Source organism: Vollenhovia emeryi, unplaced genomic scaffold (genome assembly GCF_000949405.1).
Source record: "Vollenhovia emeryi isolate VEMERY1.0 unplaced genomic scaffold, V.emery_V1.0 DF939163.1, whole genome shotgun sequence".
In the NCBI taxonomy this organism is placed as follows: Eukaryota; Metazoa; Arthropoda; class Insecta; order Hymenoptera; family Formicidae; genus Vollenhovia; species Vollenhovia emeryi.
The window spans coordinates 239,310-256,931 of NW_011967203.1; the positions used below are offsets into that span (position 1 = coordinate 239,310).

General features: G+C 38.1%; 2 protein-coding genes across 3 annotated transcripts in view; both read left to right on the forward strand.

Annotated features, from left to right (window-relative positions):
• The first annotated feature begins 29 nt into the window (after positions 1–29).
• On the forward strand, positions 30–15,620 carry LOC105564523 (proton-coupled amino acid transporter 1-like). Of its 2 annotated transcripts, XM_012016951.1 has the most exons (11): positions 31–206; positions 8,103–8,191; positions 9,300–9,419; positions 10,778–10,928; positions 11,058–11,185; positions 11,780–11,864; positions 12,113–12,385; positions 12,487–12,665; positions 12,780–12,812; positions 13,023–13,195; positions 13,563–15,620. In XM_012016951.1, the coding sequence occupies exons 2-11, from the start codon at positions 8,103–8,105 to the stop codon at positions 13,802–13,804; spliced, it is 1,473 nt and encodes a 490-aa protein (XP_011872341.1). In that variant the 5' UTR covers positions 31–206; the 3' UTR covers positions 13,805–15,620. The 2 variants fall into 2 exon arrangements, with proteins under 2 accessions (XP_011872342.1, XP_011872341.1); XM_012016952.1 differs by lacking the exon at positions 12,780–12,812 and having other exon boundaries at positions 30–206.
• Positions 15,621–16,067: 447 nt separating this feature from the next.
• LOC105564525 overlaps positions 16,068–17,622 on the forward strand; it is a 5,412-nt gene continuing 3,857 nt past the window's right edge. Inside the window, exon 1 of the mRNA XM_012016953.1 lies at positions 16,068–17,424. The gene's annotated coding sequence lies outside the window, so the exon portion shown is untranslated. The remainder of the gene's footprint in view (positions 17,425–17,622) is intronic.

A 17,622-nucleotide genomic window follows, 5' to 3' on the forward strand; every position in this document is an offset into this window, starting at 1 on the left:
AGGAAGTAGATAGCCTTCGAGTGGTTGTTGCGCCGAGTATTCCTCGACCGTTTCAGACCGACACCGTTTCAGTCGCGCGTAAGCAGCCGACCGCAGTCGAACGTGCAATCGCAGGACGGCGACGATCGACGGCACCATCCATGGGTTATCAGCACTCGCGTTCCCTCATTATCTGGATATAACCGAGCCGAGCACCGCGAAGAAAGGTAACGTACGCGTGTCACCTGCTGCCGTTTCCGCGACAATTCAATTCTGCAATTCAGGTCAGTTGACCTTCCCCGTCGCGCGTGCCTCAGACTTTATTTACCGTCGTGCAGCTTTGAACAAGGCTGATGCCAGAGAACGGCCCGTGAACGCTTAAGACTGTCTTGGTTGCAGACGTAAGGCAAGAGAAAGACACAAGTCGCCAAAGTATATTGTATACGATTTCAGCTTTTCTCTACCTTGCCTTACGTCTAAGACAGTCTTAAGCGGATTCTCTTCCCTCAGCTTGATGAGCGATCACTCCTCGCTCTTTCTATCTTCGGACCAGCGAGAATAACATGTTTTTGCGGTTTTAGGGCCGGCCGTTCCATCCTCTCGGTAAGTTAACTAATAGTTCAATCATACGTATGTCTTTGTGTTTCCTTCCGATTAGACAAAGATAGACGTACAATTTAACTGTTAGTTAGCTTCCAAGAGGTTGGAAAAACAGCCCAGTGAGAAATGATTCGTCGATCGACGTCGACACCGTCGAATTGACGTCGATTCGACATCATTTCGACGTCGATCGACGAATCATTTCTCACTGGGAGGTCCTTATTGACACGAGTAAATCAAGGAAATCTTATCGCATACGATTATCGCACGAAAGTATGAAACAAGAAGCAGCCTTGGTTGAAGAAACGGGCTGAGACGAAGGCGTGCTTAATCGTATTACCATCTCCGTTGTTCGTAACAATTGGTCACGTATAAGTTTTGCACGCGAAATCTCGCTCGTCAATGCTCGTCAACGAACGGTAAATAAGTGACGTGCTTCCGTTAATTGCGATTGCGTTAATTACCGTCGTGTGTGTTTGCAAAAATGTATTTCTTCTGCAGTTTTACAACTTTCGTCGTGGCAAGCAAGAGATACCGTGCAAAAGTTGTCACCGTGCGAGCATTAGTCGTAAACAATCGACGATAATATTATTGCGACGCTGGTGCTGATATTTAGCTGTTAAAAATTTCAGTGTTCTTGCTGGGGGGGAAAAAAAGGCTTAAATTATTTTTATAAAATCGAAAACTCGCAGGATCTTTTTAAGTGCATTTCTAAGGTAATTTCTTCCCTCTTGCAACTGCTTTCCGCTGATGGAGTCAAATTTGAAACGAAAGTTAGGGAATAAAAGCTGATTTAGAATAAATTATCGGCGGCAGTGATTTTTACACACCTATGTTGAATAGACATAGATTCTCCCGCGGATTGCATGCTTCTAAAATCTTGTATATAAATACGCACGCAGACGAAGAACTTGACGATTAAGGTTTCAAATGATTGCATTTATTAATTGAAACGATCGAATCGCAACTTCATTATCTATTGCACGTGTGCGTGCATCCGGTAATAAAAGATTAAGTGCGAATTACAATGAAGGTTAATTAAATAAGATTATGTAAGATCGGCAAGATTAATACGGAGATAGTAGGTGAGGCAGAAGTGTTAGTCTTGTGCTTAAATTAAGTAAGATTACACGGTAAATTACAATACTAGCGACTTGTTCTGTTTGAAGACTATCTTGTTTGAATGTAACTTGCGTTTTGCGTCGGTAGACTTTGCCAGAAATATGAATTATGAATCGCCACTTGCGTTTATTTACTTTTACAACACGCTCGGCGTTGCGGTTTCGCTCGGTTCTTATCGTTATCGTTTTGCATTTGAATTCCCCACGGATAGCCGTGCGGCAAAAGTTATTTCGGCGATGGACATCATCGGCTGCTGCCACCTCACGCGTTACTTCTCCGAACATTCACGCTCGCGTCGACATTGTTTCTTACGACAATATTTACTATGCCATTCTTGTGCAGATAAGTTTGATTCGGGCAGTTAGCTTTAACTGCAAATACATTGATTTATCTCCGAAGCTGTTTCCGAAGCCCGGACAACATTGTTTTTAGCCGCGTCGAGCGCACGATACGCTTTTCTGGCAAGTGCGGCCAAAATTGCATTTAATGACGCACTAGGCTTAGCGCTGAAATATCGTTATTTACAGATACGATTCGATCGGTGTGAAAGCGCAACGCAATATGCGGTTTCACGTGTAGACGAAGACACGAATTTCCCAGAGGCCGCTCCGATCTATTGCGCTTTTTGTGCATTCATTTATTCTAGTACCGGAGCATTGTGTGCAACGTCTTGAATATTTTTTCTACTTGTTCCGCGAAATCGCACGGCTCGGCTTCTGAGAAGCGCGTGTCCGGCGAGATGAAAATTCACCGGATAGCAATTTATGCCGCTCGAATGTCCTTTAAGCGTTGCAACCCGCGTGTGCCAGGATATCATGTATACATCACATGATACAATTATGTATTGCATCATGCAAAATGCTTCCATGCGCCTTCGTAAAATGTTAATACGCCGAGGAAAGAAAAAAAAAAGAGCATTTTTCCCGGTAACGCGTTTCAAGGATAGCGAGTGCAACAATTTCAACCGGCGATTGCGGCGAATTGCGAATTATGGCATCACATTTGTGGGAAGTAATGAAAATCGAGAGACACGACCGGAATACTTTTTATTGAATTGAAACTCAGACATCCGGTTTTGGCAATCCGCCGTAATTTCGCTAAGTCGCCCGCGTTACGCGAACGATGGACCGGAGCGATGCCTTTACCCGCTTCAGTGCCTTCAGCTCTTAGAGAAGTGAACGCGAGAAGTGAAAGTGAGCTTCATTTCTTGCGCCGCTCGGTCGAATTTCTTTATAAAGGTAGGCGAGAAATACTTGCACGCAAGTAGCCGCGAAACGATGTCGCGGCTTATCGCATGGTGACATGCTGATCGCGGTCTCATATTATTGACTCGCGAATTGCCTTCCATCCGTGCGCGATATCTGTATACATTCGTACACATACCGCGTGTCCCGGAACTCACGCACTATCTGTGAAATACTAGACGTCAAATCAGAGACGAACTTGAGTCATTCTATGTCTAGCAAGCAGACTCACATTCATGAAGATAATTACTTCCTGTAAACTCTTCCTTCGTCTTAAGTTATCTTCGTTCTTCCGAGTTATTCGGGAGCACTTTGGCTTAATCTTAGACATGTTTATCTTCTGCTTTAGTCTTAAGTTTCTCCAAAACGTATCAGTTCGTCGCGCAATTTCTCGTTACCAGCTACGTATTCTAAAAATAATTATCTAATCATATTTGGCAGCGGTGCATGAATTAACATTTTTTAAATTACAAGTATTGGGCTACATCTTGCCTCGTACCCTGCACGCGGGCGTTTCTCGTGTGTTGTTTAGTCATATTTGGCAATTTAAACAAAACAGCGCGACCACGTTTTAATTGCGATTAGAATGCGAAATAATTAGTGTGCTAGAAAATTCCTGCATTTCACTAATTGAATTATTAGAAATTACTGATGTACAGACATGTTTTAGTAATTGTTTCATTGCCTTTTCCGTAAGGGATGACTTTCAGTGACAATTTGATAAATTATTGCGCTCACTATTGTCATTCGGAGGACGTAGGGAACCTGTACTCGAACTCCCTTTCAAAAATTCTCTATCTTTCTTTCCGAAGGCAGAACCGTCAAACGTTTATTGGCACTTTGACGCAATCGCAGTTCGCGTCTGATAAAAGGTGCACGTGACTGAGGGGACTAAGAGAGCGCCGGCGAACATTTCTATTTTGGTAATATCGTTGCTGGCGGCAGTAACATTGCCAAAAAGTGAATTCGCGTCGGTTAAAGCAGACGTTGCAATTTCCTCGAGCGAAACACGTGACAGTGACTTAAGATCGTCCGAGTTTTAGCGGATGCTCGCGCCATTCCGTTCGTTCGTTTATCGCAAAATTATAAACGTGTCCGCGCGAGTCCACCAACGATTAACGAGAATCTAATAATATCACGGGCGTTTCCGGACACAATTATCTCTCGTTGTCATTGACTTAAATAATAATGATACTAGTCCGCTGCTCCATTCCTCTCTGATCGAAATAATCACGTGACCGACATATTGAAAAAATAAACTCCCTGGCGAATTGCGACAGCAATTACGGTGATTACATTAAGTTGGCTAATTGGATAAGTACATTGTCGAGTACGTGTTTACCGTACGATTGTGTGATTAGCTCACAATAAGAAGGTAGAATACAAATTTTCGTCGAATGTCATATCATCTTCTTTCACTGCATCATTGTAATATAACGTGCGTTCCCTTTCACCAATGATTATAATTTTATTTTCTTGACACACGACACATATATCTCGATAAAATTATCTTCAGCACTATCTTTGTAAATGATTTTGATTGATCATCTGCACGTGAAAGATCTTTCAATCAGACTTATCTGATCACATTTTAATTAAAAAGAAATGGAAATTCTGGTACAAACGATTATATCAATTGTGCGATTTAATCGTATTTAAGGTGGCTCCTGCATAAACCGACCAAAAGTAGAAAAAGAATTGAAATTCAAGTATGTTGTACTTGTAAATTTTATCTATCAGTACGCGAGATTTTGTTTTGAGGAAATTTGATAGCTCTTTGAGACTTGACAATGTCACATATTTTTAAATATGTTTTTAAATGTGCATAAATAACCTATCAATGCATTTGATCAATGATGCGTTAAGTGATATTTTTTTAATCAAAAGAGTCATGTAAATTTATAAAAATCAAAGGGACCCCGCCAAAGTACCCATATTACCTGCTCCTTCGTGCAGGAGAGAGAGCCACCTTAAAGTAACTGCTCGTTATAAACGTAATCGTAAATTTTAATGCGAGCATAATTTCGTTTACCATACTCGCGTTTATTTCCACATGAGCGCCGAATTAAACGAAAGTAGTGTCTAGAAAAGCGTCAAATCAACCGGAAGTAACTAACTCGAATACGTAATGTACACTTTGGATATGCCACTGTAGTTGTAAAGGGGATTTTAAACGGACTATTAATTTTCAGAGAAATCGAAATTTGTCACGCCTGTTATAAATAGTGTATTCCATTTTTCCTGCGTGCCGTAGTCGCTCAACGTTGAGCTATATCGCTCATATGAATCATGTATAGGTTAATATCGGTGATTCAATGTGGCACATTATATTTTGAAGGATACACGAGATATAAAAACAAGAGAGTAAATGGAAATATATTTGTCGCAAATCGTAAAACTCATATCAGTTACGTATTAAGATAGTTGTTTCTCATACAAATCTCACTCACCGTTAAGCTTATACAAAATAAAATGTGCCATCATTTGCTCTTGCAAACGCAAATATTAATATTTTACAAATTAATAAAATTCGTATGGCTCAAGTGTGATAAACACAAATTTGAAGGAATAAAGGACTAAGAGCCGTGACAGGGTGTTAGTGTCTAAATATTTTATTCTAATATTTTATTAATATTTTAACACATATTAATATGTGTAAATAATATTTCACGTGTAATAATATTACAACGAATTATATTGTTACGTGTAATAATATTTTACACGTAATATTTCGTGTAACATAGCAAACTCTAACTTTTTTTTTTAGAACTCTGAGACGGTTAATTTTAATTTAATTATTAATGTAAAGTATTAATGTAAAGAATAAACTGTAAAAATTTGAAACAATTCTCACATAAATAATTTTACGAAATAAATACCTTAAACAGTAAGTAAAATAATACAGATATAAATAAACGAAATGATGTAACGAGACCTGACCTTGCCCACGCGGTCATATTTTTCTAACCGCATTCAATCAGATATTTTTACTCTAACTTTGTGTCCGCGTCAATTCCATTGTCTCGTATTTACGCTCGCCTCTCAGGAATTTTAATTTTTTCCCCGACTACATCTCATATTTCTGAAACAGTGGAAAACACAATCTAGCATAATTATCTGATTAATGAGCAAAACAGCCTATGCCACTTGTGTAAACCGAGGCGCTTGAATCCGGTTAAGGGTTACGATATGTGAACTATTAGCATAAAGAAGCGACAATAGATTACACGTTGCATTCGAGGGTATTATCTAGCGCAGACGGCCATTTTTCCTCCTATGTATTCAATGCATAATCTTTACGAACTATTTTTAAGCACATTTCACTATTTTTTTGTTGTGCAAGTTGTAGATAGCATTGACGTTTGCACGTGGCTCTTATCTATTCTTTTGCAAAGCCAGAAGCTACGTCGAGCGCGCAATTGTTGTAATAACCCGTAATTTGTCTACACCTTATTATGTTGTTAGCTGTATTTCTCTATTCTTCATTCTTATGGCAATAAAAGCTCCGTAAATATCTCGTGTTGTTCCACTTGCGCCGTGTGACAGTCCAGCGCTTCCACGTGGCGTTGGACACGGGGTTTACATCAAGTGTATAATAGCTTCTCAGGCTGTAACCTGAAGGATATCTCGATTAAGATCGTTTACGTCATTAAAAGCAAGTGGCGCAGGAAATAGTTACCGGAGCATTTTACATGACAATTAATTTATAAGGTCGTCCCTTTTTATTTCGCTTGAAGAAACACCGCCTGATGACGATTGTACACTTCCACGTTACGAAGTCCTCTACGTCGGAGAAACACCATTCTGGCTCGTCTTTATTACGCAACACAGACAGAGAGCGTCGACAAAATCTTTACCTTTTTAGAAAATTCTATTTTTATTTCTATTATAGCTCACTATTTAAAAAACTAGCACCGAGTTCGATAATTGCTTGCAAACAGATGTGGGCTTATTTAATATTATCGGAGATAAATCAACCGAAGAATGTATCACGAATAAACCGCGCTGTTTATTCTTAGTTACGTATAATTTATATGAATAAAACATCGTGCGCAATTAAAAAGCAATACTCAAAGTAACTACTCTGTTTACGAGGTTGATCGATTCGTTTATATCTGGCATGTTGATTGTCATCAAATGATTAATTAAAGAAAAAATGAAAAAGTGATGGTTCTAACGATTTGTATATCTGTGTAGAATTGCGATCTATTGCCTAAGCTAAACTCGTCACGTTTCTCATGTCCCGCACGTGCTCGCAAGCGAGCGCTTTTCCTTTATTTTCTCATTTCAACATTATATTGCTCTCATGCGAGATTAAATGTTGCCGCGCACGCTACGGATTAATTAAGAAGACAATCAATACGGAGGCGTGCAAGGCGCGTTTAATTGACGGGACGACAATAAGTTGTTAATAACGGAATAATACTGAGGAAATCACCTTTGATCCCTCTCCATTCGCCGCAGTCCGGTTTTCTGCGAGAAAAAGAGAAAACAATCCATAGCGAGAGAGCGCAACTCGTGTAAAAATAATCGAGTCGGCACTTCGTGCCGATGACAGTCCGCATACTTGGCGTCGGACTAATCCGTGTATACATACGCGTTTCATTCATCATGTTGTCGTAATGCGTCTAGACGATTCAACAAAGAACTTTTGACGCGTTTCTGACGTGCGTGCCGTTACGAAAAACGCGCGAGTTCAGATTCGCGAAAAGAACCGCGCGCAAGAACAAAAGCCTAGAGGAGCACTGTTCTATACATATACACACACATATACGTACATACGTCCATACATACATGTATATCTATGACAACGATTTTTAATAATTAATAACTCGTTAACTATTGCGAAAATTGCAAAATGGTAATTTAATGGGCGTCGTCTGTTCGTTCCATTATGAATTTATTGCGCTTGGAGTGAGATCTATTTAACGGAAAATTCATTGTTAGATTGTGTAGTCGCCGTGAAAGAAGATTGTGATTGAATTTGGATGTTGAAAACCTGTAATCTCGTGTTAGAAGCTTATCTTATAATAGGGGACTTTCCTCTATGGATTATAAAATGTGTACAGTAAACTAATATACGTATTAATTCATGCTCCTTGAGCATGTTCGTAGCATTGGAAAATATGTTTTCACTGTATACTCATTATCTTACAGATGGAGATGAACAGCAATCCAATTTCCGTGATCTCACAGAAGAAGAGTTCCATTCACGGCGATGAAACGACTTTCAAACAGCCACTTGGGTAAGTTTACATTGACGTAAATCTCGACGTAAACGATCGAGAATGTATAATGTAATAAATTCTCTCTCTCTCTCTTTCTCTTTCTGTGTTTTACATACAAATATAATAAACTATTGATATTAATATCTCATATCAATATCCGATAATAGCCGAAACATCATAAGTTTATTTAATTCAAGATATTTTATTGCATTAATGAGCTTTGTTGTAGATGAAGCATTATGTAATCAATAATAAAAAATTTGATTAATACGCTGCGACGGACAGTAATTGCATGAAGATTAGCGCAGTCGCAAGTGTGCGACGCTGCTAATTCTGATTGAGCGCGCCATACGGGAAATGTGTTTAATCACTTCGTTGGAGTAATCCTTAATTACTCGCCGAGTTGCATAATTACGTGGGCGATCGTTAAACGACGTTACGATCCGGTGCGATCTGTGATAAGTAAATTAAAAAATTGTCTTGTTCTCGGTTTAACTGCACGTGGACGACCAATTTTTGTTAACGCCTATTAAAATCACCATCGACTACTCTTATTTAGTTTGCTCTTATCAATAAATATTTGTATGCTTATCAATAGCGATAAAGCATAGTTTCCAAGTTCGAGTAGCAGTAATTTATAGCGCAACGAAATAAGATGTCGGAACAATACGGAAACAATCGATAAACGTCGGGACGAATCTCTGCCTGAAATTTATAGACGTGCTATTTCAGGTTGTCAGATTGTTGCCAAGAATGTATTGTTTCATTGGCATGATCGTCATGTCCACCGGACCTCGTTAGAAAAGTATCTATATATTTTTCCATCTGCGCCAATCTCACGTTGTTGTCAACGTTAATTGTGAAAATTCGATCATCTCGCTTGAAAATTGCAGCATGCGCGTACATATCCGGTGATTAGTACCATTGTACGTACATGGAAAGCCCCGTGAAATATCAAGGTCATCGTTAGATGTACGTACGCGGCAATAATTAGCTTAATTGCAAGCTTCCTCCATCTTGACAATAGAATATTGTAAAAGATAAAAATAGATCGGGCATCCGCGAAGATTAAGAATTTATTATGTTACAATACTACCCCGGCTGGTCAATTCTTTTTTGATTATAGTAATAGCGGGACCTATGGAGCATTCCAATCGAAGGATCCTATTCTGGCAATGGAGAAGAGCGGCGATGCCATCAAGAGTGGAAGCAATGAGCACGGTATCACCGTGCATCATCCCACCTCGTAAGTTTGATTGGCGTTAACGAAACGGCCAAATTTTACTAACCACAAACACAAATAGATCGATGGCAGAGTGACATGGATTGAAAGCGTTAGGCACCAATAAAGATCACGTTAACAGAAACAGAACATTTAGCGCGCGTAATGCACGAGCGATGAGAAACGATATTACACATCTCAACAGGTAAACATATTTTAGAGAAACAAACAAATATTGCAACATGATAAGAGATACGACGACGAAAATGGCACGTGATCGTGAAACGTATGATTTTAAAAGACGGAAGCGAGTATTTCATTATCTCGTTACACGTTCACGATAGCTTGATAAAATGCCTAATTCACTGTATTTCCGTGCATATCACAATTACTTTTTTCCGGGAAGAGTTACGTTCTGCAGGAATTATGTTGTTTTCAAACTGCTTGCTATAGTTTTCTAACGTTCTCAGCGTAAAAGTACATAGATGCATCGATATGGCCGAGCTGCAAGAGAAGACTTGTCTTTTAACAGTACTTAGAAATACATCAATTCGCATCATTAATCATATTTCGCTTATCATTTGTCATCTTATTGACATAAGGAATCACGTGCTGCAAAAGCTCTAGCGCAACTAAGCTCTTCAGATCTTATATTTAAGACCGTCTTAAGTTTATCTTAAGATGCTGTATGAAACGTTTTATTGGCCACGGCGTAAGACGACCTTACGACGATCTTAAATACAAGATGTGACTATGAATAGCGCTCTAAGACTTTGAATTAAAATTTATACGATTTATTCCAATTTTCGTCTTATTATAGAAACATAGTTTTGTTTGTCAACAAATTACAACGAAAATAGCACGTTTCGAAATATAAGCCCAACTTACATATTTATGATCTGTACTGCAGTTCTGCTTAAATATTTCACATATCGCAGTAAACTACTAATTCATTTATGAAAGATATTGACGAGATTATGAGAATTTAGTATTTACTAATTGTAAATCACAAATTGCAATCTATATATCTATACATTCTTGAGAAGTAAACTATTTTTCGATATATTTAAATCGAGCCGCAATCATATGCTTAAGTTACTTTTTATAGTTAAAGAGACATATTTAAAGCGAAATCGAACAAAATTCACGACTGATAGGATTCCAAAAATCTCGCAAATCACGCGCGTTTTATATGATTCCTTCTCGGCATATTTGGAATGCATATACTGAATATTCTTATTCACGTTTTGACTCAAAGTTTATATATAATTTCTATAATGATTGGACTCCCGCTTATATCCCGATGATTCGCCTTAATTTACACTGTCACGTCAAATATCGCGTCGAGTCGAGAATAAATCGAACGCACTAACGAACTGCAGGTACCTGGAAACCATGATGCATCTGTTCAAGGGTAACGTCGGTTCGGGGATCTTTGCGTTGGGAGATGCTTTCAAGAATGCCGGATTGCTACTGGCACCCCCGCTGACGATCTTCCTTGGTATCATTTGCGTGCACGCTCAACACATTCTCGTACGTGCAGTTAATTAATCTTTCTTGTCGGAGAAAAGTTCAATATACGACATGTATATAAATAACATGTTTCGTACTGAAATACAACTCTGAAAAATTACCCACACTTTTGATACTGATATCTTGCAGATTAAATGCAACGAGGAGGTGACACGTCGTGTTGGCGATGGCACCAACACGAGCGGATTTGCTGGAACTGTGGAGATGTGCTTCGCTACTGGTCCCATCGGATTTCGTAAATATTCGACTTTTATGAGGTGCGTGATAGATGCAACAGCGAAGCCAGAGAATAATAAAAATAAATGAAGAAGAATAATGAGAGAAGCAGCGAAGCTATCCCGATAAGATAATGTCTCAAATATTGTGTAATAATAATTGCATTATCCAAAGGGAGGAAATTTCACGATGCTTGCATTAAGGTGATTCGCCGAAAACGCAGCTGTTTTGCTGACATACTATTTAGAAATATTGTATTGTACATTGTGCAAATATTTATTAATATTTGACAAAGTCTTCATTTCTGCATATGTTGTTCATAATATGTTTGCATAATTTCAGCATTCCAAGTTTCATTCAGATTTCGTCACATAATTTGGTGAACATTTTCTTATCGGGGTACAGAATAATAAGGAACACAAACTCATAATAAGGAACACGCAACTCACGTCACAATCGTTTTGGTTCTCACTTACACACACTTTTCAATCCATCTAGACGCTACTCGCGCCTATTTTCCAGCGCCTGTTTATCTCTTACACACATCCTTTAATGATTTTCTATAATTTTTTTCATATTAGCGCGTTGCCGAAGGTGCATGTTATTTATGTTGCTCTCTCGTAATTTTGTTGCAGAAAGTTGGTTAATGTATTTTTGTGTATCACGCAACTCGGATTCTGCTGCGTATATTTTGTTTTCATTTCCACGAACATGAAGCAGGTAAGGCATCTTTCACCGACTCCATTAGCTTTTTGAATTTTACGAACGCTTCGTTCGCCGTATGCTCGTTTTTCTCCATCGCAAAAAGTATATAAAGCCTCCCAAAAATTGCTATGCCTAGATAACATTATCTTTACCGCATACAATTAACAAGCTATTGTAAAGAGGACAAAAATTGTATACGTTTCAATCGCTATATTTAACAATAAAATAAGGATATTAAATAAGTGCTTTATTTTTCGTGATAGGTGCTGGACGCGCATGGGATCGAGATGGATGTCCACGAGCATATGGCCGTTGTATTGGTTCCCATAATGCTTAGCACTTGGATTAGAAATCTCAAGTATCTAGTGCCAGTGTCTTCGATAGCGAATTTCCTAATAATTGCTGGTTACATCGCCACTATGTATATCATGAGCCACGACGTACCGTCCATACACGAGAGGAGATACGTCGCGGATTGGAAAAACCTACCTCTGTTCTTTGGCACTGTGATATATTCCTTCGAGGGTATTACTCTAGTGAGTACTTTTTTTCGTTAAACGTAGCTGATAAAAAGAAATTGGTATTATAATATGTGCTCTATGTTAATTATTCTCCTGACACTTCTGATAATGCACAGGTACTGCCACTGAAGAACGAAATGAGAAAACCTAGAAACTTTAACAGGCCACTGGGTGTTCTCAATGTCGGTATGGTGATAGTCGGCTCTATGTTCGTCGCGATAGGTTTCCTCTCTTATTTGAAGTACGGTGATGCTATTGCCGGTTCGGTCACGCTCAATCTTGCACAGAAGGAAATGTAAGCATCGATATTAATTACCACTTTGTGGGCACATTGTTTATAACTTATCTTGTCGTGTTAGCTTGATCGTCGTGCGATTATGTTGTAACGTTTGATTTTCTGTATTCCAAGGGCGGACGGGAAAGACATCCACAGTGAATTAAGGTTCTTACCTAAACGTTTGCTGTGCCTTGTGATAAATAATATTAGCCACGATAGCTTCGTGATTTCGCGCAAATCTTAATAAGTGAATAACGCGTGCGCTTCGTGCATGTATTAATCATCGAACTGAATCGCACCTTGCTTTTGTTTTCCTTTTAAGAAAGATATGACGGGCGATCTTTCTTCGACTAACAGAACTCGATTTCTCTGCAGCTTGCCGCAATGCATCAAGACCGCCATCTCCTTGAGCATATTGCTTACCTACGCGTTGCAGTTTTACGTCCCGATCGCGATAATGTGGCCCGGCATCGTTGACAGATTCGGTCCATTTAGATGGCCAGTGTTCGCGGAGATTATTTTCCGATCCGTCATGTGCTTTATCACATGTAAGTATAACTTACGTCAGGAGAGTTTAACTACATTCTATTATTATTACATTACAAACCTATGACTCCTATTCACATTATTCTCGTCAAACTTATTCCTCAAATTGTAAATTTTGACAACATTTTATGCCTTCGCAACGAAGTGTCTCTTGTACAAAATAAAATTTATTCAGAGATTTATATCTACAGTTATGAATTCTGTATAGCTCATTTTGTACATCATAGTTTATGACTGATTGTTTCTTCGGTTAATTTAAAATAAGAATTATTTAGACACACTAACATCCGGCCACGGCTCTTTAGTCTTTATTCCTTCGAATTTGTGTTTATCACACGAGAGCCTTATGAATTTGATTAATTTCTTCAGTTATCCTCGCGGAAGCGGTACCACAGTTGGGTCTCTTCATATCCCTGGTCGGCGCGGTCAGTAGCACCGCCCTTGCTCTCGTGTTTCCGCCGATCATCGAGATGATTGTCTACTGGCACAACACCAGCCTCGGTTTCTTCACGATCGCGAAGGATGTGATGATAGTGTTGATTGGCGTAGTGGGCTTCGCCACCGGGACATACGAAAGCATGACGTCGATCATCAAGTCGTTCAGCAAATAAATTAAACGCGCTCCACAGGCGCTCTGTACAAATTATTCTTAATTTCTCTCTCGTCAACGCGCGCGCGCGTGCACGCGCGAGTTTATTGGACCATGACACCTATGGTATTTCCGCCCTTGGATCATGAAACTTGCGCACTTCTAAATTCTGCATGCTCGTAGACGTCGGCTGCGCTTCACTTACCGTCGACACTAGCCATTTTAACGTGACGATAATAATTTATGTGTGATATATCGATAGATGTAGCTGATAAGGTGCAACGTAGGTTGTGGACATCAGTAATTGTTAATAATAATCGTTTAGACAATGCAAGTCCCTTGAATTTTGCGTCTCTTGGATCGTGCTTTATTTAGGATGTTCAATGAACTTACGCGAGTTAAAATTTGGACTTTTACTCGTAACAATGAATTGAAGTATAACGCAGTAATTTATACGATGCGAGGCAGAAATATGAATAAAAATGTATTAATCTTTTCCATTTATACTCGCAGGTCTAGCAGCAGCGATAGAACTTGATGAATACTTGATATTTTCGACTAGTTCTCATTTATCAAAGGATTTGACTTAGCGAATTGTATTTGCTTTAACTCCGTAGAAATAGAACTGGATTGTTAATTAATGAGACTAGTCAAACGTAATATCTAATAATTGAAATAATAATTATGGATTAGAGAAAATATCCATGCTTTAATTATCGTTAAAATTTCTATAAAAACAGAGATCTTGTTTTAGAAAAATATTAGTTAATTAGTGTGTACAATAAGTTAACTCAAAATTATTTCTTAAAACAATTTCGAACAAATATCTAAAACTGTACTCTATAACTGTATTCAATACTGCATGTTTCAAATATCGAGAAATTGTATCATCATTTATTCGAAAGATAAAGTCACTCGTGACGAGGACATACTTTGTCTAAATGGCCTTGTTTGTAATTGCAATTGAGTATTGTAACAGCGACGTAACAGTACGTTATATTTATTTACGTGCCTTAGAGTTAGTTTCACCGACATTGATTGAATTATTGCTTAAAACCTCTTTTCTCTATCTATTATGGACAAAGAGGGAAAGAGAGAAATAGATAGATCGATTAAACAAATACAGGTGAAACTAACTCTCCATATAATATTTATAAGAGACAATGAACAAGAAGAGTCGAGCGATCTTTAATTGTATATCGTATCGTAGTCTCTTACTTTATTGTTAAACTTTTTATATATTCGTAGTGGCGCTTATGATACGAAACATAATGAACAGCAAACACAGTATCTTGAAAACTGAATCATCGACTATGTACAATTTCGATACCCTATGTCAATTGATGTAACTAATTTCCCCACACTATTCGGAGATTTAGCGAGGATCTTTCGTAAAGTTTCAAATCCCTCGTCAAAATACACATACAGTTAATTTATTGCAAGTTAACTGTGTCAATAAGAAAAAAATTATGTCAATCGCTGATATCGCAAAATGTTTCTCATAGAAAAACCTAGATCTTTCAATTAAGATTGAAACGAGTTTCCATCTCTACGCGAGTAGTGTGTATTTATGCAGTATTAATTAAAGTTGATACGAGGAAAATACTCATTAATAATAAGACGCATAAATATTAATTGACAATATGAACGGTAGGACGTTTATCGCGTCCCATATTACCAAAGTACAAAACCCACTCAGGGAAACTTATATTAAAGTACGTATATATCTTCTTTCCTTAATATTTTTAACAGCAGTGTGTAAGACGTGTTTTACTCTCAGCGAGATGTTGAGGCCGATGGAAGAGAAAGAGATATCAATAAACATGTGGCACAACGAATTGTCTATTCATGTACCATGTGTTTCCATATCGAACAATTTCGTAGAATCTCTCGTTGCTTATCTGTGGAGATTGATACAATTATCCTCAACGGAAATGGCACACACTCTAAAGTATAACGCAGAATTAGAAAGTCGCGTATTGTTTGAAGAAAGTCGTGGACGTGGTATAAATGAACCTACCATGCGCTCTATGAAAAAATGAAGCCAGAATAACCGATTTGGCAAAACATAGCCATTACGTCCATGAAGAAAGTCATGTAAAACATAAATTAATCGATCTATTTTTGACAGCAAAACTACGTTTGAAGGTTGGATTCTGTATAGCTTGGCAAAAAGATAATAAAAGTAATTCTCGATCAAAATGGTAAGAGCAAATCTGAAATGTTTTTCTAGAAATTCGAGTAGGCAAAGCATATTCGTAACGTGCGTATTATACATATATGCCATTAGATGCTATACGTAGGATCTAAAAAACTATCCAGAGACTCAAAAGAAATTCTGTATAAAATAATTGTGCTTTAAAGTTCTAAATCCTAAAATGTTAACTAAGGCCCGTTTTCATTAATGTCGCTTAACTTTAATCTTATTGTTAATTTAATTCATTCTTTGTCTCTTTCTACAAGGGACAGTTAGAAAGAGATAAAGGATGATTTAAACAAAGATCAAAGTTAAACGACCTTGGTGAAAATCAGGGTAAGTAGATAAATTGTATTCATTTTCCCAACTTAAATAAGTTGATTCTTAAATGATTTGAGTTCTCGTAAAAACTGTTGCCAATTTTTCTTTTTTAAGTATCTCGCTATTAGAAGTACCATTAACAAAAAGATCGCAAAACTCTTTTTCGGAAAGCTTGCGATTCGAGTTTAAATAATATATTATTTCTATAAAGTTCAATTATGTAAATATTTATAGAGTATTACAATTGAATTACTTTTGTCAATCACGGATTCCCTTCTGCTTCGCACACAAATTCTTTCTTTGTGAATCAAAAAGCAACACGAAAATATGTCTTCAAGATCCATTTGAAGATTCTTTGTATCCTTGCTAGGACTGGGCCGTTCATAAAGTTACGTCTAAAGTTCCAAAAGCTGAGTCAGACATAGAAGAGAGACTGGTCATCCACCAAACGATTAACAAATTGCAAACTGCGAGTCCAATAAATAACAAGGATAAAAATGCACGGAGCTGTTCACGTGATTCTAAAGATTCGGTCAGAAAATCGAATCAAGAGCAAGTGCTTGTAGAACATTGCGCAAGAAAGTCGTTGCCAGTCATCAAAGTGCGTGCTTTTAATTCGAAGTGCCATGCGACGCAGTTATAATCATGCCATCATATTTCTTCTCAGCTGGTGGAAGTCAGACACACGTTTTCATCCGTTCTAAGAGAATGCGCGCGAGTCACAAATGACAGATGCAAGAAAATCAAAACGTATTTTCAACATAATTATCGTTAGTTTATTCCACATAACTTTATCGCGTTAAAATCGTTTGCGATTTGTAATTTTTGAAATGTTAGAGTACGGCAGTTAACGGAGGGTGGAAACGATCCGTCGACAATATCGAGACTCGAGGATCAGAGAAAGCAGGAGGAACGGATGCGAGAGATGAGGAGGATACAAGAAAAGCATTCGAGTGCCTTACTGTCGCGAGAAGATGCTATTCTTGCCAAACAATTGTCGTTAAGCGATAACAGGTTGCAAGCGGAGAGAATGCGTAAAGAGGTGATATTGCATTCTAACGGGCAATGCCAAATCGGATGCTATTTACAGTACAATCTATAATATCGGGAAAGAGAGGATGGTGGTAAATATCGCAGCGTATTTTCCACGACGTTCGTGCTGCACGAAACGTCAATCATTATAATTACATTGTCAATGTCCGTCACGTCATTTACATAGTTCTCAATTTTCTTACGTACAAATTATTCATCCGTACACTTATAGTCGTTACGCAACAAATAGTTATGTACTTTGCTGATGCACGTATATGTACCCAAGGAGC

Bases quoted from the DNA above. Each gene is read 5' to 3' on its own strand.
- LOC105564523 (XM_012016951.1), top strand. From the start codon at position 8,103: ATGGAGATGAACAGCAATCCAATTTCCGTGATCTCACAGAAGAAGAGT. The intron at 11,865-12,112 runs GTAAGGCATCTT...TTTTCGTGATAG, and splicing joins TTTCCACGAACATGAAGCAG to GTGCTGGACGCGCATGGGAT. The intron at 12,666-12,779 runs GTAAGCATCGAT...CTGTATTCCAAG, and splicing joins AATCTTGCACAGAAGGAAAT to GGCGGACGGGAAAGACATCC.